This window comes from Nannospalax galili, unplaced genomic scaffold (assembly GCF_000622305.1).
Source record: "Nannospalax galili isolate Female #2095 unplaced genomic scaffold, S.galili_v1.0 scaffold702, whole genome shotgun sequence".
NCBI lineage: Eukaryota > Metazoa > Chordata > Mammalia > Rodentia > Spalacidae > Nannospalax > Nannospalax galili.
The window spans coordinates 351661-374282 of NW_008348657.1; the positions used below are offsets into that span (position 1 = coordinate 351661).

Consider the following 22622-nt stretch of genomic DNA (forward strand, 5'->3'; position numbering starts at 1 on the left):
CCCCACCATTACAGGACATTTTGAAAAATACTCATAGTCCCTGGAACTAGTCTACCTAGGAGGGCAAGGAGCAAAAACTGTCCTTTATGTCCCTCTGACCAAATTAGTATAGGCCTCAAAGTATGTTTGTTAAACATCCAAGAAGGTTAGTTCCACCAGTCTGTTACTTTTAATTACTGTGTGTCATGTAGATAAATATTGGGCAAAGACCAATTGTTCTCAGATAAACCTTACCTAGACATATATTTCTTGATCTGCTATGTATAATTTGTCAGTAGGTTGTAGGAATAATATGGTTCCCTCTGGTTTTCAAAACTAGCTAGGCATTATTTATCTCTCACATTGTCTCACCCCTCAGGGAAGCTATTCTAATCGGACCACTGTATCTATTTCGCTGTGTCCTGTACTGGCAGCAGACTTCCCTTTCCGGGCTATTTTCCACTTAGGAGGGCACCAGAGCATTGCATTTTCTAAAACACATTCTCCGCACCCTGCTAGCATCTTTGAGTTGCTGTTATCTGATGACCTTGGAGCTAGCTCACCAGGTCAGCTTACAGGTGTTTTCAGCTGACTGTGCCACTCAGTCATTAAAGTCATCTGCTGAGCAGTTTGCTCTGTCCCCAATTCCTGACTGACCTACACCTGAAGCAGCTGTAGAGAGGACTGGTCACCACCTCAGCCACACAGCTCCTATGGTCACTTCTGGTCATCTTCTGTTCTCCCTCTGTTTCAGATACTCAATTCCCCAGCTGTTCCCTAAGTATCTTCTGCCCAGTTCCCATCACTGTGACCACATCCATCTTAACACGAGAGTTCCTGGCTCTTCACCGGGCCATGGTCTGCACCCTTTCCTCCTGTGCCTTTGCTTAGTCCTGTCTTCTCTATGCTTCCAGGATACAAGCTTTGTAAAGTCCCAGCCCCATCAGCCAGACCTACTGCCGTATGACAGGAGAGCTTTGTAGGTGGAGGTGGTGACAGGTGTGCATCCCCTACCCATCACTCCTCTTCCCTGTATGCCATCCATTTTGCACATCTCAACCCATTCCTTTGCCCTGGTGGAGCTCACCAGTAAGGTAGAGATGCAGGATGGAAGCTGCCCTCCTCCCTGCCTTCTCCAGTCAGCACAGTTACCTGCCCCTTCCTTATTGTCTCAGAAGGGAGTCCACCATCCAAGATTAACCAACCTTCTGCATAGCTGTCCCCAGGCTCAGGTGCTCCCCCTCCTCGTTCATGCCCACATGCCCTCTACTGCATCCCTGTTTAATGACCCAGCTCTTCCTCTTGATGCCTGACTTCTTGGAGGAGCTGCCAACAGTTCCCTCCACATGGGTTCACTTCACTCTTCAGCCCACTGTGATCAGGATTCTGCCCCACCTCAGGGACACTGACTTCAGTGACTTACCTTCATTTCCTTTTCATAAAGAGTTGCTTCCTGAGATCTTGAGATCTCACCAGGTCAGCTTACAGGTGTTTTCAGCTGACTGTGCCACTCAGTATCTCAAACTGGATTCCTCTGGCAACCTATAGTATTCCACATTTTGGTCTTCATATCACACACTCTAAGCAGGAAAGCTAGGAATCCCCAAAGTGCCTCCATTCTACCCCAACCCAAGTGTCACCCAGGCTGGACCCCTTCTGGCAGGAGAGGCACATGGAAGAGTCCTGCAGTCCAAGGCCCTCTGTCTCCCTGTGACCTGCGGAAATCTAAACAGCAAAACTGTTGCATGAGGGGAAAAGTAAGAAGGTTGTAGACCTGGGGTTTGAAAGCTCTCCACTATAAGGATGTTGGTGACCTAGAAGGAGGCTGCCATGTTCATGTCTTCCTTGGGAAGTGGGCAGTGTTCTAGTGAAGACCAAGTCAGTGTTTCCCACAGTCTGCTGTTGGCATGGACTGCAGGTGGCCACCCCCAATGGCATTCCCTCATCTCAGTAGGCAGGACAGTTTCAGATCACTTTTTTAAAAATATTTTTATTACATTTATTTATCTATTTTGTAGGAGGGGGAAGGTGGTCAGAGGACAATTGGGAGTTGGTTCTCTCCTTCCACTATGTAGATCCCAGGGAGCAAACTCAGGTCGGGTCAAGCTTGAACCCACTGGGCCATCTCACTGGCCCTAGGATAACTTTTGTTGTTAACAGATCTGGAATGAGCTCAGGAATACCAGCCAGAATTACAGGATTTGTAATAAGGCTATGGTTCAAGAATGAGAACAGGACCAGGATTAAAGCAGGATGGCGTCACAAGCCAGCAGAGACACTCTGCTACTAAACAAAACCCAGAGTCCCTCACTGGTTATAGAGCAAGTTATGCTGTAACTTGGTCACTCTAACTCATCCCACTGTGAACTCCTGCTCCTTTGGGGTCTGAAGAGGAAGTGAGGGAGGTTGAACATGATGTCCTATGCCCTTGGGCTGCTGCCCTTTTTCTGGTCTGTAATGCCTCTGCCAAAGGATGTTTGATTACTTGATAGCTTTCTCATCATCCCATCTGATGTGCATTTGGAAAGTTACAAGGACACTGGCATAATATACCTGTTTTAGAGTTCCTATTTTGGGATATAAACTTTCCCACCTTCAAGCTAATTCCTCTGGAGGAAACCACTACCTCGTTTGTATAAGGACCATAAGTCAAAATTGTGTGTGATTTGAGCTCTCATATTAAACACCAAATCTAATTAGAGTAGGCACAATCCTTAACTAATTCATCTTACTTGTCTCACACAGGCTGCCTGTTTTTTTACCTTTAATTGTCCTAACATTTCAGGCACCTGTGGTGACTGTAGTTGAACAGGGAACACTTAACAAGTAACTACACACCATCCTTGATCTGCAGTGCCTGCCACCCATATACCTGTGGGGAAAAAGGAAGAAATCACGGGCCACAGAAAACGTAAATCTGCACGCACATCCAGCGTGGACTGGCACCCCTCTATGGTGTAGGGCTTGAAGTGTGAGGTCATTACTACTGAGAACTCACAACCCCCAGTGCTCCAGAGGGAGAGCCTGTTGTATATCCTGCCATAGTGGCTCTGTGGAGTCATACCACTCATTACTGGGCTGCACACCTGCATGGAGGCAGGGAGTCCATCACCCACTATGGGGCTCCATTTGATTGTGTCACCTACAGTGCTGCCTGATTCCACACTTGCTCTGGCATTGCTTCTCTCCAACAGCATAGGCAGGTGTTAGCTGCCTTTCAGCTGGGGACTGAGCTTGTTTGTGTGAGAGTAAAATACCCCTGTTCCTCCTGTCATTGGCCTGTCTAATTTGAAGTCAGCAAAGTTACAGTTTGAGGAAAACAGCTGTCATACATTCCTAGATAAGAACATCTTTCACAGCTATGCTGCAGTTGCACAGCTATGACATGGATGCAAACACAGGTGCTGATGTCCCCGTGCCCTGCTGCATTATAAGGGCACACTGGTACCTTCTGCCCCTTCCTGTACTGCGCCATGGCACCCCATGATCCAGTCTCACATTCTATAATTTTGTCATTTCAGAAACATTACATAGGAGCTGGATCTCACAGAGATCTGCCTGCCTCTGCCTCCTCCCAAGTACTGGGATTAAAAGCATATGCTACTATGCCTAGCCTTTTAAGATGTACTTGTGGGGGGCGGTATGTGCAATGCTGGCAGAGGCCAGAAGGGGGGATCTCCTTAAGCTGGAGTCATGGGCAGTGTGGATGTTGGGACCTGAATCTGGGTCCTCTGAAAGAGCAGGAAGCACTCTTAACCACTGAGTAAACTCCCCAACCCATGAAGGGAATTTCTTGACCGCCTGACATGGGTCATGTTTAAAATTCAGTCTGCCATGCTCTGTCATTGAACCTGTATATTCACCCAGTTTACATTTAATGTAATTATTGATATAGTAAGACTTGAGGTCACCATTTAATTTTCTTTTTTTTTTTAAAATTTCTGCTTTCTTTATAGCCTACCTAAGGGTTTCTTTTGTTTTTTCATTACATTTTTATTTTATGTGTAAAATAAAATCTGTGCGTGTGTGTATATATGTGGGTGAGTTCATGCCACGTGTGGAAATCAGAGGATAACTTTCGTAAATCACTTGTCTCCTTCCACCATGTGAGTCTCAGGGATTGAACTCAGGTCGTCAAGACTGGGGCAAGTACCTTTACCCATTGAGCCATCTTGCCTGTTTCCTTAGACTTCCACTTGACTTACCCAGAGTGCTTATGAGCCCCATCTCTTTCCAATTGTTTGCTTGGTAAGGGGAGGGTGTATTTATTTTGTTTTGTTTTGTTTTGTTTTAGCTTTTATAGCCCAGGCTAGCTTCTAAATTCCTATGTAGCTCTATGACCTTGAACTCCTGATCCTTCTGCCTCTACCTCCTAAGTGATGATCACACCACTCCTGGCCTTCGAATTTCTTACAGCTTTTTAGTGATTGCTTAGGATACAACATTATTATTGTTACTTGAGGCAGGATCTCCCTATAGCACCAGTTGGCCTGGAACTCACTATGAGATCCACCTGCCTCTGCTTCCTGAGTGCTGGGTTTAAAGGCTTGTGCCACCACACCTGTCTGGGATACAGTATTATATGTGTTCAATATGTCATGATCTGCTCATTTTACCAGATAAAGTGATGTTGTGTAGAACCTTTACTTCCTTGGTTTTTCCCCATTTCTAACTTATCTTGAGTAATTCTGTTACATTTCTACAGTCATGTCAGACATGGTTATCATTTTTCTTAACCCATCATACACATTTGAGAGCCTGCCACACTTCTGTTTTTTTCACTGTTGGATTCTGAAGGAACAGGAACACCCTCAACAGGCTGGTGACTGCTGCACCATTGCCCTGACCGTACAGTTTGGGGACACATGGTCTTCTTGAGAATTTTCCTTGCCAGATTGGGCCACAATTTCTGCCCGTTCACACTTGTGTGTGCACTTATTCCTCTCATGGTTCAGTTATTTTTTACTCTGAAAATTCCTTTAATTTCTTTTGTTGTTTATTATTGTTGCTGTTGTTATTATTATTATTGTGTGTGTGTATGATGGGGAGCATACAGTATGCCATGGTGTACATGTGGAGGTCAGAGGAACACTTTGTGGCATCAGTTCTCTCCTTCCACCTTTATATGGGTTCCAAAGATTGAATTCAGGTCATCAGGCTTGTGCAACAAACTCCTTTACCTGCTGAGCCACCACTGGCCCATGTTATGGTCTTAACCACTGAGCCATCTCTCCATCCCCCACTCTCACCAGAAAGAACTCTTCACCCCAAAGAGACACAGAGCAGGGTTTATAAAGCTTAAAACCATGGGGCTGGAGAGATGGCTCAGCAGTTAAGAGCACTGACTGCTCTTGCAGAGGACCCAGGTTCGATTCCCAACAGCCACATGGCAGCTATGAACTGTCCTTAACTCCAGTTCCAGGGGAATCTGATGCCCTCTTCTTACCTCCACGGCATTGCAGGACATGGGTACACTCACATGCAGGCAATACACTCATACACATAAAATTTTTTAAAAATAATAAAACATTTTTTAAAGAAAAGCTTAAAACCACAATCACATCATGCCAGGGGCAAAACAATAACTATAGTTACATCAGATCACCATAGTTACACTAGACCAGGGGCAGGTCATTTAACAAAGAGGTTTTCAGTTAATGAAAAGTTTCTAAGTTTTGGTTAGGAAAAACAAGTTTCTCAGAATTGCAGAAACAATGAACTCCATGGAGATGCAGGTATAGCTGGATGAAAGAAGTTCTGCCTGGCTAGTTGTAAGTTTCCCAGTATTATAGAAACAATGTACTCCTTGAAGCTGTAGGTGCAGCCTTCATGGGACCAGTTCTGCCTGTCTGGATGCGTTAGAGGGGGCAGAAACACAGATGAGCAAAAGTCAGCTAGAATAAAATGGAGTCAATTTTACCATTTCATTCTCTCTCCATTTTGTCCATTTTTGCTTTTTAACTTACCATTGAGAACTGGCTTTGTTTGTTTTCAGTGCTGGAGATTGAGCTCAGGGCCTTGCACATGCTAGGCAAATAAGTGCTCTACCACTGAGTTATTAATATATCCCCAGCCCTTTCATTTTCATTATGAGACAAGGTCTTACTGAGTTTTCTGGGCTGGCCTTGAGCTCACTCTGTCATCCAGGCTGCCCTGGAACTTGTATTCCTCCTGCGCCATCCTCCCATGTAGCCAGGCCCCGTGAGAACCTCCATTTAATGGTTGTCATTTTTCCTCCTAGGCCATCTAGACTCTAATAATCTGCCCATCCTTTCAAGCCTCTTGTTGCTTCTTCATTTTAAATTCCATCTCCATGGTATCATTCATCCTGAAGGCACAAGCTGCACATTGAGACACTGATGCACACTCCCCTCTGGATCCCAGTGCCTATTTTCTGTGTATGAATTCAGACACTCTAGGGATCTCACATGGGAGTGGAGTCATCAACACTTGCCCTTTTTTGACTGACTTATGTCACTTAACATAATGTTTGCCCAAGGGGTTGTTTCTTTGGGTGTTTGTAGTTTTAAGTTGTAAACTTATCTTCAGAGGACTGTGTTTGGGAACCCTGCATGTCTCAGATCAGGATGTGTCCTTCCAGAGCAATTTGCACTGCTTCCTGCAGGTACCCAAGGGGTGTCCTAGTTTATTTCTCCATTGCTGTGACAAAACACTCTGACCACTACCAACTTGGGGAGGAAAGGGTTTATTCAGCTTACATCTCCTGGGTCACAGTTCATTAGGGAGCCCAAGGTAGGAACTCAGGGCAGGAACCTGAAGGCAGGAGCTGGAACACAGGCCATGGAGGAATGCTGCTTACTGGCTTGCTTCCCTGGCCCCTGCTCATCCTGCTTGCTTATGCAACACAGGCCCAACCTGCCCGGGGATGGCACCACCCACAGTGGGCTGGACCCTCCCACATCACTCAACAATCAAGCAGGTGCCCCATGGACACAGCCACAGGCCAGTCCAATGAAGGAAATTCCCCAGTTGAGGCTCCCTCAACCCAGGTGTGTCAAGTTGACACTAAAGCTATTCAGCACATGGGGCATTTTATTTTTAATTTCCTGACTTAGGATTTATTGTCTGCAATAATTACAGTATCAGTGATAATTCATTTCCACACAGGAAGGTTTCCCTTCTGAGAGGAGTGTGTTTTACCAGCTACCCCCAAGCTCCAGCCCAGTCCTAGGGAGAGCTCAGGCAGCTCTTGGCTCCTGCTCTTCCAAATGGAGACCAAGACAGAGCCCCTCCCAAGGCCGCACTCTGCTGCTCCTCTATCTGAGCAGTGCAGATATTCTGTTCCTTCCTAAAAGCTCCATCATTTTTGGGTTCCAGACAGAAAGGTCTGTTTCTAACCTCTTACCTTTCTTTGGTGTTTTTGTGAGATGTGCATCTTGCCTGTCCTTCCTCCTTCAAGGTGCAAAGGGTCGTACTTTGGCCAGGTGTGGTGATGGTGCAAATCAGCACTTAGCTTGTGGAGAACAGTCCAGCAAATCTGTGTCAAAGTGCATGGCCAGCTCTGAGTTTAGGGTCCAGAATCACAGGGATTTGCACAGCTCATTTTCTCTGTTCCTGTGTGTGGAGCAGTTGAGTCTTTAGACTGTGTTGTATGCAACCTTCACTCATAATTTCCCTTTGTCTGCATATTGCCAGCTTCTTTACCTGATTCATTCCCAGCCCCCATGCCCAGAGCAACAATAGACCGAATACTTGGTTCTCTCCTTATCTTTTCTTTACAACTTATACAACTTTATTTCCTAACAAAAGAGACTGTTGAAGAAGATTAAGAAATCCCAGTTCCCTTTACCTGGAAATCGACCATCTCTCCTCCACTTTCTTGGGTTGTAAAAGCTATTTGGTAAGAATGATTAGGTTTGGCCTTGTTTATTTGTTTTTATTTGTTTTATTTATTTATTTGTGTGTGTGTGTGTCTACCAAGGATCCCCTGGAGCTGGAGTTACAATCAGTTGTGTGGCAATCTGAGAACCTGAGTTTGAATCCCCAGCACCCACGTAAAAGTCAAGCACAGTAGCACACATCTGTAACCCTAGGTGGAGATAGGAGGTGGAGGTAGGAGTCGAAGATGGGAGGATCCCCTGAATTTCTCAAGCCAGATAGCTGGTTTATGTTGGGTCTAATGACAAACAGATTCTGTCTCAAGCAAGGTGGAAACAAGAACTACAAAGACTGATACCTAAGATTTTTCTCTGACCTCCACATGTGGTGTACACACATCATATGCACACATAAAAACATTAAAAACTTAAATTTTGAACATATATTTCAATGGCATTAAGTACAGTCGTGTTTCTTAATACAGTAATCACCACCTCTCATCTCCAGAATGCTCATATTTCTAAACTGAGGCTCATGCCTGTGAAATGACAACTCTCCACTCCCACCCTCACCCCCGGCAACCCCCACCCCACTCTGAGTCTACAATAAGGACCTCAGATAAATGAAATCATCAGTGTTTGCCCTTTTATGACTGGCTTGTCACTAATGTCCTCAAGGTTCATCTGCTGTAGCAGGTATTAGAAAGTCTTCCCTTTTTAAGGCCAAGTACCATTCCATCATATGGATGTACTACATTTTGTTTATCTGTTTGTCTACTCATAGACGCTTGTGTGGCCTCCCCCTTTGGTTACTATGAACATGAGTATAACTACTTTGAACCAGAGTCGGAGTTTATTTTTTAAAAAAAGAAATCTTTTGCCAGGTGTGGTGGCGCATGCCTTTAATCCCAGCACTCGGGAGGCAGAGGCAGGAGGATCTCTGTGAGTTCAAGGCCAGCCTGGTCTACATAGTGAGTTCCATGACAGCTGGGGCTACAGGGAGACCCTGTCTCAAAAAATAAAAATAAAAGAATCTTGGGGGCTGGAGAGATAGCTCAGTGGTTAAGAGCACTGAGTGCTCTTGCAGAGGACCCAGGTTCGAATCTCAGCACCCAAAGGGCAGCTAACAGTCATCTGTAATTCCAATTCCAGGGTATCCAACACCCACTTCTGACCTCCTTGGACATTGCATGACATGGGTGCATTTACATATATGCAGGCATAACACTCATAAACATACTATAAAAAGTAATAATAAAATAAAATCAACATCTTTAATATAGATTTTTAAGTATGAGGATTAAGAGAAAGGCTCAGGAAGAAAGTAAAACACATCTGAGAACATGGGTGTGGGCATCTCCAAGAAGTCACTAGAGCGTGCCTTAGAAAACATGCAGTGAAGTTGAATGTTTCGTGGCATGTGCCTTTAAATCCCAGTAGTCAGGCAGATAGATCTCTGAGGCCAGCCTGGGATAAGCATCGACACAGCAAGTTCCAGGCTAGCCAGGACTACATAGTGAGACCCTGTCTCAGAAAACAAACAAGCAACAACAAAGTGTAGTGAGAAGCTGCAGTTGGTAGTTGTTAAATGCTGGCACAATTCTAATAGTGCCGTTCTGGGAGTTTATTGTCTGTAACTGTTTAGCCATCATGGGAGACTGAATAGGCTTAATCTCTGCTGGGTGGTGATTATATATAGTTCTTAGAAACTGGTGACAAGGCCATGCCAAGCACCAGCGGCTGTCTCAGATTAATGGGGCAGTGGCAGGGGGAGTACAGGGTTAGAGGGATGAGGATGTTAGGTGGGGAGCCAGGAATAACAGCCCACAGGTGCCAGGCAGGGCTTATATTGCAATGGGTCAGGGCCAAGGTGAGACTAGGCTTGGTGCATCTGGTCAGAGGGAGAGGGTGGTGTGCAGTGCCCAAACTATGGAGGACTAGAGTTCTTACTAAAGAAAAAGCAGTTGAAGTGCTGGATGTGGTGGTGTACTTGTAATCCTAGCACTTAGAAGGCAGAGGCAAGAGGATCAGGAGTTCAAGACCAGCCTCAGCTACATAGTGAGTTTGAGGCCAGCCTGGGTTACATGGGACCCTGAGTTCCTGAATGTACTTCACATTAATTAACAAATTTCATCTTGAAAGTCTTTTATTCCTATCTTATAAAAATAATATCCCAAATTAAATGTATGACTAAGAGGTGGAAGACATTGTCTACATGGAGTCACATACTCGGTATGCAGCCAGTACTTGGCCCACGCTGTCCTTCCAGGAATTACAGTTGAGGGTTGAGAAGTGGCCTACAGATCCACAAGCACAGGAGCTCGCTCCTGTGAGGAAAGAGAAGACAGGGCAGGCTTCTCAGAGTCTCTAAGTCCTGATCTTTTGTACTGCAGGTACTTGAAGCTTCTTAGGCAATTTGTGCCTGCAACTGAGTCTACATATTTGTTTAAGTAGTGGCTAGCAGGAGCTAGTTTTAAGAGTAATCTTCAGATTGGAGAGATGGCTCAGCAGTTAAGGAGACTTGCTGTTCTTCCAGAGGACTGTAGTTCAGTTCCCAGCACCCACATGGTGGCTTACAACCATCCATAACTCCAGTTCCAGGGACTCCAGCACCATCTTCTGACCTCCACAGTCATTGCCGCAACACGAGTGCACTTACATGCAGGCAAAACACTCATACACGTAAAATTAAAATCATTAAAATAAAATTAAAAAGAGTAATCTTCAACCTTCTACCTTCTAAAACAGTTGTCCAAAGAAAGCTTGGAAAAGCTCCAACTTAGCATAGGTGAAAATTCAAAAATAGGTAAATGCAAAAGAAATATGTAAATATGAAAAGGTAAGTCAATGTATATTATTTTCACAAAAGATTCACTTACCTCTTTTCTTGCTATATTAACAACTATCACTTCATTAAATTTTATGTCCATAGTCTGAGTGAATTCACAGCTCCCATCTTAAAGTGATTTTTCATTGTCTCTGTCTTTCAGATTTCTTGTTTAAATTCTTGGTTATCGGAAATGCGGGAACTGGCAAATCTTGCTTACTTCATCAGTTCATTGAAAAAAAATGTAAGTGACAGCAGTCCTGCTCTTGTGTCTGTGAGCACCCGAGCACTGTGCCCACAAGAAAGCTTCTGAGTTTTCAGGGGGAATTTCATAGTTTAAAAGTACTTTTTAAAGCCAGGTATGGTGACGCATGCCTTTAGTCCCAGCACTCAGGAGGCAGAGACAGGAGGATCACTGCAAGTTCCCAGCCAGCCATGGCTAGATAGTAAGACCCTGACTTAAGAAAGAAAAAAAAAGTACTTTAAAAACATTTCTTTTATTGCTCTGAAGAGATGACTCAGAGATTAAGAGCACAGGCTGCTCTTGCAGAGGACCTGGGTTTGATTCCAGGACCCACATGGCAACTAACAACCATCTGTAACTCCAGTTCCAGACAAATATGACGCTCTCTTCTGACCTCCGACATTGCATGACACAGGTGCATTTACACACATGCAGGCAGTATACTCATACACCCAAAATAAAAAAATCAATATTTTTTAAATTTTTTTCTTTAATTTCATACATGTATATAACATATTTTGATTGTATCCACCCCATTCCCCTTATCTTCCTCCTCCCTCCAGGACCCTTCATCCCATGTCCCCCATCACCTTCCCACTTTCATGTCTTCTTTATATATAATATATATATACTATATGTCAAATGTATATACATATATTTATATATCTCCCACTGAATTTTTTAATCTTTTAAGATTCGTTGAGAATTTCATACATGAGTGTTGTATTTGTATTATTTCCACCTCTCCCAGTCCCCCTCCAGCTCCTCCCCTATCCCCTTCAGTTTCTTATCCTCTTCTTTATTATTGTTACATATACATACATACATTTATAAATATACACCAACTCTGTTTAGCGGTGCTTATGTGTACCTACCTGTGTTTAGGGCTGTCCACTTGAGATTAGACAGCCTCTTAGGGAGGTAGTCCCTTCCTCAGCATCCATTGGTTGCCTGGAGCTCTTCATCTTGAGGTGGGCCCCATGAAATTTTCCCCAACCAAAATTGACATGTCAACTGGTTTTGTCATTTAGCAGATCTTGTTATACTGCCATACTGTAGGGATTTCGTTGGTGCAGCTTCTCCATCGTGTCTAGAATGTATTAACTAACTAGCAGCAGGTGTCTTGTCCCTCTGGGTCTTACATTCTTTCCATCCTCTCTTCCATGATGTTCTGAGCCTTAGGTTTAGAGTTTGCATTATAGATGATGCATCACTTAGGGTTGGGCACCTTACAGTCACTTACTCTTTGCATTTGACCAGTTGTGGAACTTTTAATCATCTCCATCTCTTGCAAGAAGAAGCTTCTTGGATGAGTGGTGAGAGCTACACTTGTCTGTTTATATAAGGATGCATATTTAGAATATAGTAAGAAATCATGTTGCTCTTAGAAAGTGACAGTTCTTCTCTATGACCTCTCCAGCTATGTGTACTTGGCTATGTTTCTAATACCATGAATGAATTCTCTCCCACTGAGCAGGCCTTAAGTCCCATTAGACAGCTGTTGATTTTTGCCAAGATAAAAGGTGCCACTACTGTACCAATAGAGATAATTTGCTGGACTGGTTACAGCTGTCTCCTATTGACTTTGATTAGGATTGCCTTCATATACATGGGTGTGGATTATTTACTGCACCATGGGCAACAGACAGTTCACCAGTGGCTACACCCTGAAGAATGATGACTCTCCCTCCCTGAGAAGCCATTAACTTCCAACAACTCCTAGCTGGGGGCTCACGAGCACCCCCCCCCCAATCCATATTGGTCTTGTACAGATAACTTACCACAAGTGCTGTGAGTTCATGAGTGCAGTGGCCATGTTATGTCCAGAAGATAGCATTTCACAGCACTCCTTCCTATCCTCCCCACCCTACCCTTCTGTGAGCACTGGTCACTTATTCTCAATACTTTGACCAGTTGTGAGTCTCTGCATTAACCTCTGTCCACTGAAAAAAAGTCTCTGACCAAGGTTGAGAACAGCACTGATCTATGTACATAAATATAAATATTTAGAAGGCAATTTGATGGCACATCCATTTAACATTAGTAAGTTCCCCTCTGAGGCCTATGACCCCTCCAGTCATGGAGGTTTACAGTATCAGGCATGAATTCCTCCTGTGGAGCAGGCCTCAGATCCAATCCCAAAGTGGTTGGTTACTCCCATAACATTCATGCTTCTGTTGCGCCACTGGGTACATATTGCCTTTGGCAAGTCCATATTGTAACATGTAGGTTGTATCACTGGGTAAAGGTACTTTTAAATACATTACAAGGTTGTAGGGTTTTGTTTTTTTGTTTAGGGTTGGGGAGGGGGGTTGTTAGTTCATTTTTTTGAGATAGGTTTTCATTATATATTCCTTGCTTGCCAGGAACTCATTATGTAGACCAGGTGGGCCCCAAACTCACAGAGATCCACCTTCCTCTGACTAGCCCTATCTCACAGAGATCTCCTAGCCCATGCCTCTCAATGGCTGGGATTAAGGTGTATACCACAACCACACCCAGCTAGATTGTATTCTTTTTTTTTTGGAAAGAGTACCCCTATAGCCCCTAGAACTCACTATGTAGGCCAGGCTGGCCTGAAACTCACAGAGATTCACCCCTTTGCCTCCTGAGTGCTGGGATTAAAGGTGTGCACCACCATGCCTGGCCCTCAGGTAAAGGTTTTCAGAATACAATCTAAACCAGATGTGGTGGTATATGCCTTATTCCAGAAGCAGAGGCAGGTGGGCCTCTGTGAGATCAAAATCAGTTTAGTCTACATAGTGAGTTCCAGGCCAGCTGGGGCTACATAGAGACCTGTCTCAGAAGAACAAAACAACAAAAATAACAACAGAAAAAATCTTTACATGATGGAGTTTTTATTATTAGTGTTTTAGCTCAATAGTGGGTCAGTGAGCTGGGCATGGTGGCACATGCCTTTAATACCAGCACTCAGGAGGCACAGGTAGGTGGATCACTCTAAGATCAAAGCCAGCATGCTCTCTGTAGCCAGTTCAGACCAGCTGTGGCTACAGGGAGACCCTGTTTCAAAAAGACCAGAAACAACAACAAACAAAAAATAGTGGCTCAGTGTATAGTGTGTTTTCTTATTCTAAGTGCTGATAACAGTTTGGTGAGTACAGCAAAGGGTTCTTCAACAGGGGTCCCATTTCCTGGTAGAGTAACCAGCTACTCCTCGGAGCACAGTTGGGTGGGTTATAGCCTTTTATTGCCCTGGGTAGCCTTTAGTGCCTCTGAGGCCCTGCTGTCCCTGAGCCTAGTTCATAGGCTGCAAAGCAGAGTGGAATGGTCAGCAAATGCACTGGGAGAAGCACCTGTCTCAGAGGACTCTGAACCACAGCCCCATGTGCTTATGTTGACTAGCAGCATCTGGACCCAGGAGATTGAGTCTCTGTTCCACACTGGGTGAGGCTGAGGAAGCCTGTAGCTTCAAAGGGCCCCTAGAATAAGCAGAGCCATAGTCATAGCAGGAAGAACTGTGGAGAATGATCTGCTGGTTTAGGGCAGTTGAGGACAGAAGAGATTTAATGAAGTGTTCCTAAAGAAAACCCCTCAGGTTCAAGGAGGGTAAAGAGTACAGAAACTTGGAAGAGAGTAAAAAGAAATTTCTGGAATTTTATCCATGAAGAGCTTGTCAGACCCTCTACCCAGCACAGGCTCCAGTGTTGGTTAGCACTAGAACTAGTTCTTTTCACATTAATTTAATTAATTAATTTTTTGTTTGGTTTGGTTTTGTTGGTTGGTTAGCTTTTGAGACAGGGTCTCCATGTAGGTCCAGCTGGCCTAGAATTCACTATGTAAACCAGACTGGCCTCAACTTCATGACAACCCTCCTGCCTCAGCTTCTCAAGTACTGCAGGCATGAACCAACACACATGATTTCCTTTACACATTTAAAGTGTCTGCTTATGGGTGTATTAGTGTATTACTTTTGTGTTACTGTGGCTTATACTTGCAGAGAGATAAGAGCCCATTGTGATGGAGAGGCATGGCCAGTGGCAGTGGGAGCAAGAAGTTAAAGGCTCACATTTTCCAGCACATGCAGAAAGCTGACAGACTGGAAGTGCAGCAAGGCTATGCGTTCTCAAAACCCACCTCCAGTGACACACCTCCAACCCTCCCTCCCACACAGCACCACCAACTGAGGCCAAGTATTCAGATACTTGGCCATATGGGGGACATTTCTTTCAAACGACCACATGGACATTGTGCCATCTCTGAAAACAACACAGCAATCAGGAGAGTTGTATGCCCATTCCCAACTTTGACCATAGCCACAGAGAAAGGTCCATCTCTCCCTGATTGGTCACAGCATGCCCTCGCCTGGGTTGCTGCTGCGATGCTCCTCAAGGATGCTCCTTGGGGGCATCCTGCCCAATCTCGCACTTGCATGTATCTCTGGGACAGATGGAGTCATCTGCCTAGCCTCTCATACCTCTAGAAAAAAGATGTGGCACCTTGTGGCACTGATTTCTGATGGAGCTATACTCTGTTCTCCTATAAACTCATTCATATCCTTGCCATGCAGTGCTAAAATTCTTGAACACTCAGCGTCTGTAATACACATAGGTTAAAAAAAAAAAAAGTCCCCCTAGGGGCTGGAGAGATGGCTCAGCTGTTAAGAACACTGGTTGATGTTGCAGAAGACCTGGGTTCAAATCCCAGCACCCACATGGCAGCTAACAACTGTCATAACTCCTCCTCGGGCATTGCACAATGTGGGTGCACTTACCTACATGCAGGCAATACACGTATATACGTAAAATAAAATAATTTTTTTTAAAGTCCCCCAACCCCAGACACATCCTAAATCAGAGTCCTGGAATGTGTGATATCCAGGTAGTCTTTAGCTGGCTTAAACCCTCTTCACCTGTGCTTATTTCTTTGGAATAACTGTACACCTTAGCCACCTCACTATTGACCCAGGGCCCATCTTGTCACCAGGCACCTGCCCTACCGGATGGCAGGCTGGTGTCAGACTGTCACCAGTGTGAGTCACTGGTTAAGTCTTTACAGTGGACAGCTGGGCATCTCGGGTAGCCTCTCCCAGTAACTTTACCGTGTACTAGGAACTTGGGGGAAACTCCTTATTGTCTCCTTGGAAACAGGGATTGTGTGATTTGCTTGAAGGGCAGTGCTGTTCACCAGGCTGCTGTGGGAGAGGTGAAACAGCTCAAGCAAATCACTTTTTCCATCTGCACAGCCCTTGAGTTTGGAGTTTTTTTTTTTTTTTCATTTTATTTTTCCTTTCCTGATCTTAATGTTGCTATTTAAATATGTGAGGCTGTTACCCTCTTGTTCTAAAGTATAATTCTTTGTTCTTTGTTTTTCTTTTTTAGTCAAAGATGACTCAAATCATACCATAGGAGTGGAGTTTGGCTCAAAGATAATAAATGTTGGTGGCAAATATGTAAAGTTACAGATATGGGACACGGCCGGACAGGAGCGATTCAGGTAGAGCTGTTCCTCTAGTTCACTGAGAATACTGGGAATTGGATTCAAGATATTTCATTAGATTCCTTCGCTTTGTATGGTCTCAAGCCAACACACACATACCCACATACACACATACGAAGAAACACACACACAAATACACATATACACACATAAACTCACACACTCATAACACACATTCACACGTGCACACACATACATACACAAATATCGTCAAACACATACTCTCCCCCCACCACACACACACATATACTCACATTGATTTCAGAAACTCTAGCTCTGGAAACTCTCACTGCTAAGACCTCTCTGACCAGATCCTTAGCATAGGAAGAAAAAGATAACTAGGTAACCAGAATCTCAAAGGACAACAACTCACCATCAGGAGGATGTGGCGCTGTATCCATGGGATTTGTTTTGGTTTTATTCTGGGTTGTTGGGTTTTTTTTTCCTTCTTCTTTGGTATTTTGAGGCAGAGTCTTGCTGTGTAGTTCAGACTGGAGTCTCAAACCCATGATCCTCTTGCCTCTGACTCCTAAGTGTGCGGATGACAAGTGTGCAGCACCATGCCCAGCCACAGTGTGCTTTTAGACTGAAATCAAAGGAAAGCAGTGGCACAAACAACTTTTTCCATCTTACTCATCTAAGAGGAAATTTTAAGCACCTTCGTGGGTTTTTACTCCCTCACCCTAACTGGAGAATGTTGTGATCACACAGGACACTTTGTCTTCTACAGCTGGTGCTCAGAACAGTTGATAATCAGATTGCATAGTTAGCATCCTATAACAGGGAAAGCAAGACAATAGGTTAACATCTTAGCCATGCTTTCTGGAGTCACCATGTCATAGTTTCAGATTCAGTGTAAAGTAAGTCACTCCCCCAATGCAGACTTAGCACGTTTTAATTTAAAGTTGGGGCTGCAGTGTGGTGGTGCCTGCAGTCTCTGCTACTTTGGGAGGTTGAGGCAGGAGGATCACTTGAGCCCAGAGGGTCAAGGCCAGGCTGGCAACATGATCGGACTGTAGGAGGCGCCAGGGGAGCCTTTAATCCCAGCACTCGGGAGGCAGAGGCAGGTGGATCTCTGTGAGTTTAAGGCCAGCCTGGTCTACATAGTGCGTTCCAGGCCAGCTGGGGCTACTGGGAGACCCTGTCTCAAAAAGACCAAAAAAAAAAAAAAAAAAAAAAATCTACGGGGTGGTGAGATGCTTAGAAGCTAAAAAGTGCTTGCCTGACCACCTGAGTTCAGAAACCAGATGGAAGGAGAGAAGTGACTCCCAAAAGTTGACTTGTGACCTCCACATCTATGCTGTGACATACATGCATGACTTGTGACCACACGTCATACACACATACAAATAATAATAGTTTTTTTTTAGCTAGCAAAGTTGGAACTATAGAGGAGAAAGGGTATTACTGAAGAGAAAATCTTTGAGAATAGATGAATAAAGGTCATGCCCTTAGTCGAGGTAGGTGGATCAGGAAGTGAAGGAAGATGTGAGGGGGACAGGTTGAGTGTGGGCTCCTGGCAGGGGTCCAGGCTGTTCCTATCTGGGGCTTTTCCTGAGAAGGATCAGTGCAGGGTACCAGAAGGTGGCAGGCAGAGATGTGAGGGGCTGCTTGGTGCCTGGTACCACTTACAGCTGGGCACACTCCCTGCTACCTGCAGAGCCCTGGGCCTCATGTGCCTTCTCAAAGGAGCTGTTCACCCAGAGCTGTTCACCCAGAGCTGTCTCTGCTTTCTTTCTCTCTCTCTCTCTCTCTCTCTCTCTCTCTCTCTCTCTCTCTCTCTCCCCCCCCCCCTCCTTCTCTCTTTCCACTCTCTACCCTCTCTCTCTCTCTCTCCCTCCCCCCCCCATGATACAACTTCCAGCGAAATAACCACACATAGTTGAGATATCTCTATTGAAGCAGTACCTACCCCTGTGTTGTGGGTCACAAAAGAAACGTGGGTTTTTAATGGGAGCAGCCGTAAAGGACCTTGATTGGTTGGGAGTGAGCTCATTTCATTCTTTCAGGTCTGTGACAAGAAGCTACTACAGAGGTGCGGCTGGGGCACTCCTTGTCTACGACATCACCAGGTAATGACAGCTCCCCACCACAGAGGCCATTTGGCGCTCTGCATCACTAAGGCCACTTTGGCAACATGCTGGTGTCATGTGTTTTAGTCTAGATGGGCACTGCAGCTGCACCAAGGAAGCCTCTTGGCCCTTTCTTGGTGTTTTAGTTTGCTTCTCTGTTGCTGAGATAAACACCATGACCAAAGACAACCTGGGGAGAAAGGGTTTATTTCAGCTTACAGGTTATAATCCATCATCAGGGGAGCCAGGGCAGGAGCTTAAAGGCAGGAACTGAAGCAGGACCATGGGGGAACGCTGCTTACTGGCTTGCTTCCCTTGCTTCCTCAACTACCTCTTATACAGCCCAGGACCACCTGCTTAGAAATGGTGCCATGCACAGTGGGCTGGCTCTCCTACATCAATTAGCAATCAAGCAAATGCCTCACAGACATGCCCACAGGAAAATGTGATAAAGAAAATTCCTCAATTAAGGGTCCTTCTCAGATGTATGATGTTGACAACTGAAGCTGAGTGTGACACTTAGGGATCTTAGAGGCCTTTAGTGTTGACCACTACTTTGGCCACATCAGGAAATGTGTGTGAGGTGTCAGAAGCAAGCCTTCTGCCTTATTGCTCTTCTTCACACCACGTGAGACATGTTCCTCAAGATCTACACAGCTCTGTGCATTCTCATAAGTGAATAGAGATGCTGAAGATGCAGACTCCGACGTGGATCACCTAGGTTCAGAGCCCAGCTCCAGTCAGTGGCTGTGTGACCCCAGCAGGCCTAGACCTCCCTGTTCTGATCTTGGTTTCCTCATCTGTAACAGGAGGGTAATCAGTCAATACAGTGCACTTGTAGTTGGTGGCTGCATGTGGCAACTTAGTTTAAAAACTTCTGGGTTGCTCTGGCTCCATTTCAAATGTTCCATGCCACACATGGCTGGTGACCACAGGGTTGGCTGGTCCCGGCTGCAGCATATTCCTGTCCTTGAGGAAATCCCTTCAATCCACTAGCCTCAGAGTTGGAACCACTATCCTGGAAACACATGACCCACAGGACTCTACTGAGGGGACCTTCCTGAGAGGGACCTGTCCCAGGAGAGATCAGCATGTGTCTGCCTCCCTCTTCTGAGGGTGGTTGGCAGCTCCTGGCAAGGCCCTCCTCATCCTCTGCTGCCATGAGAGAATGACAAAACCAGGCAGTCCTTTCACATTTATAGTGCCTCTGGATCCCAGCTCTTCGTGGTAGGAGGTCCTTGCAAAGAGCCAATGTAGTGGCTTCCTGTGGATCAAGGTGTTCACATGTCCACAGGTGACAGCTATTAGTGTTGAATCTGAGTGACAGAGCCCAGCACCGGCCTTTCTCATGCTCAGAGCTCAAGCACATTTCTGAAGCCAGTGAAGAGCACCTTTTCCTTTAGAACCCACGTGTCTGACTCACTGATTTTGCTGGAACCAAAGCAAAGCACAGCCCATGGGCCCGATATATGGCAGGCATTCATATTCAGTCACCTTTGAGGTGTTCATTGCCCTTGATGAAATGTTGACAAGTAGTGTGAGTGGTGAGGGTGACTGAAAAGAGTTGCTGGTTTTATAAAATACATGTATTATTTCCACAATCTTATGTTACGCAGCCGAGAAACCTACAATGCGCTTACTAATTGGTTAACAGATGCCAGAATGCTGGCGAGTCAGAACATTGTAATCATCCTCTGCGGCAACAAGAAGGACCTGGACGCTGACCGTGAAGTCACCTTCCTTGAAGCCTCCAGGTTCGCACAAGAAAACGGCAAGTGCTTCTCCCTCTTATGTATGGGTTCTCACAGGGCAGGCCTGGGTGCAGTGACCTTTCTTTAGGTTTAAGGTATCTGGTGGAATTTTTAGATTAAACTAAGAAACTGTGGAATCTCCACCATGAATTTAGGTGAGTTTAGCACACGTTTAGTGTGGTGCACTCTGCTGACAAAGGTTACCACACTGTGTGAATCAGGATATTTACCTTCTGTGATGACTTGTAGGTCTCTGGATGTTTGTAGGTTTGAGGTGGCACAATTGTGTGTGTGTGTGTGTGTGTGTGTGTGTGTGTGTGTTTTGATTTTTGAGTCAGGGTTTCCCTGTAGCCCTACCTGACCTGAAACTCACTATATAGACCAGGCTGGCCTTGAACTCACAGAGATTCACCTACCTTTGCTCCCCAAGTGCTGGGATTAAAGACCTGCTCCACCACCCCAGCACAATTTTTTTTTTTTCTTGGTCTTTTTGAGACAGGGTCTCTCTGTAGCCCCAGCTGTCCTGGAACTCACTATGTAGACCAGGCTAGCCTTGAACTCACAGAGATCTGCCTGCCTCTGCCTCCCGAGTGCTGGTATTAAAGGCGTGCACCACCATGCCCGGCAAAACAAAATTGATAAAGATCCTAGGTAGAAAGAGAGATAGAAGAGAGACATTTGACCAGCCAAGTGCCGTCATTTGGTTAATAGAAACTGGCATTTTTTTCCTTCTCCTTTTTTTTAAAATTTGTTTATTTTTTAATGTGTATGCATGTATTGCCTGTGTATAGGTAAGTGTACCTGTGTCATGCAGTGCCCACAGAGGACAGAAGAGGCTGTCAGATCCCCTGGAACTGGAGTTATGGACCGTTGTTAGCTGCCATGTGGGTGCTGGGATTCGAGCCCGGGTCTTCTGCAAGAACAACCAGTGTTCTTAACCACTGAGCCATCTCTCCAGCCCCAGTCTCCTTTCTTTGTTTTAAATAAGGATGAGGTGGGGCTGGAGAGATGGCTCATCGGGTAAGAACACTGACTGTTGTTGCAGAAGACCCAGGTTTGAATCCCAACACCCACATGGTGGCTAACAACTGTCCGTAACTCCAGTTTCAGAGGATCCAACAGCCTCTTCTGTCCTCCAAGGGCATTGCACAACATGGGTGCACTTACCTACATGCAAGCATAACACTCATACACATAAAAAAATAATAATAAAATATATTTTTTTTAAAAAAGGATGAGGTGATGTGACTGGCTGGTAATCTTTTTTTTATTTTTTTAAACTTTTATTTATTTTAATTTTATATATGAGTGTTTTGCCTTATCTCTGCGTGCATATAAGGGCAAGATTTGTGCCTGGTATCCACAGAGGCCAGAAGAGGATATCAGATTGGATCCCCTGGAACTGGAGTTAAGGACAGGTGTTAACTGCCATATGGGTGCTAGAAACCAAACCTGGGTCCTCTGGAAGAGCAAGTGGTCTTAACTGCTGAGCTATCTCTCTAACCCTCTTTTTATTTTTTTGTTTTGTTTTGTTTTTGAAACAGGGTTTCTCTATAGCCCCAGCTGGCCTGGAACTTACTTTGTACAGTAGGCTATCCTCAAACTCACAGAGATCTGCCAACCTCTGTCTCCTCAGTGTTAAGATTAAAGACATGCACCACCATGCCTGGATAACATTTCTTAATGTCCAGACTTCCTCAAGCCAGGCATGATGGGGCCTGCCTTTAATCCCAGCACTCGGGAGGCAGAGGCAGGCAAATGGATCTCTGTGAGATTGAGGCTAGCCTAGTCTATGTTGTAAGTTTTAGGTGGGCAGGCAAGCTAGGGCTATAGGAGACCCTGTCAAAAAAAGGAAAAGACTACCTCATAAAATTAGTGGTTGCTTATAGCCAATAGACTAACAAACATTCATCTGTCTTATAGAACCTTATTTTTGAGGGCCGGCACAAACTAGAACATCCTAACACCACATTTTGTTGGACTCTAGGATGGGAAACTGCTCTCCCAGCTTGATGGGTTTCTATGAAGAAATAAACATGAGCAAGGCATGGCATCCCTGCATTCAGAAGCCAGAGGCAGGAGGAACACCACAAGTTTAAAGCTAGCCAGGACTGTGTAGTGAAATACTGTCTCAAAAAGAAAAAGAAAGGAGAGAGGGAGGAAGGAAGGAAGGAAGGAAGGGAGGAAGGAAGGAAGGAAGGAAGGAAGGAAGGACGAAAGTGTGTTGACACCCCCCATGGTGAAGCCCACACACGGGACATAAGGGCCAGAGGCTGGGGGCTATGGCACAGCTGTGAGGGCACAGCAGGCTTTCCTCTGAGGTCTGCCCCTGTTCTGGAGATAAAGGGACTTCATGCTGAATGGCAATTTGCAGCACAGTGCCCTAGAGAGCCTGGAAGCTGCATTCATGGTAACATGAGGACTGCTCAGAGAAGGAAATCAAGGCTGTAAGTC

At 45.1% G+C, this 22622-nt stretch overlaps 1 protein-coding gene across 3 annotated transcripts in view; it reads left to right on the forward strand.

Moving 5' to 3' along the window:
* The window catches only part of Rab4a (RAB4A, member RAS oncogene family), a 40221-nt gene that overhangs the window by 13303 nt on the left and 4296 nt on the right, over window positions 1–22622 (forward strand). The window contains exons 2-5 of one of the 3 annotated variants that reach the window (XM_008845769.3): window positions 10808–10888; window positions 16228–16342; window positions 18355–18417; window positions 20034–20188. In XM_008845769.3, the coding sequence (XP_008843991.1) occupies window positions 10808–10888; window positions 16228–16342; window positions 18355–18417; window positions 20034–20188 (414 nt within the window). The remainder of the gene's footprint in view (window positions 1–10807; window positions 10889–16227; window positions 16343–18354; window positions 18418–20033; window positions 20189–22622) is intronic. The other 2 variants (XM_008845770.2, XM_029569723.1) reach the window with 2 other exon arrangements.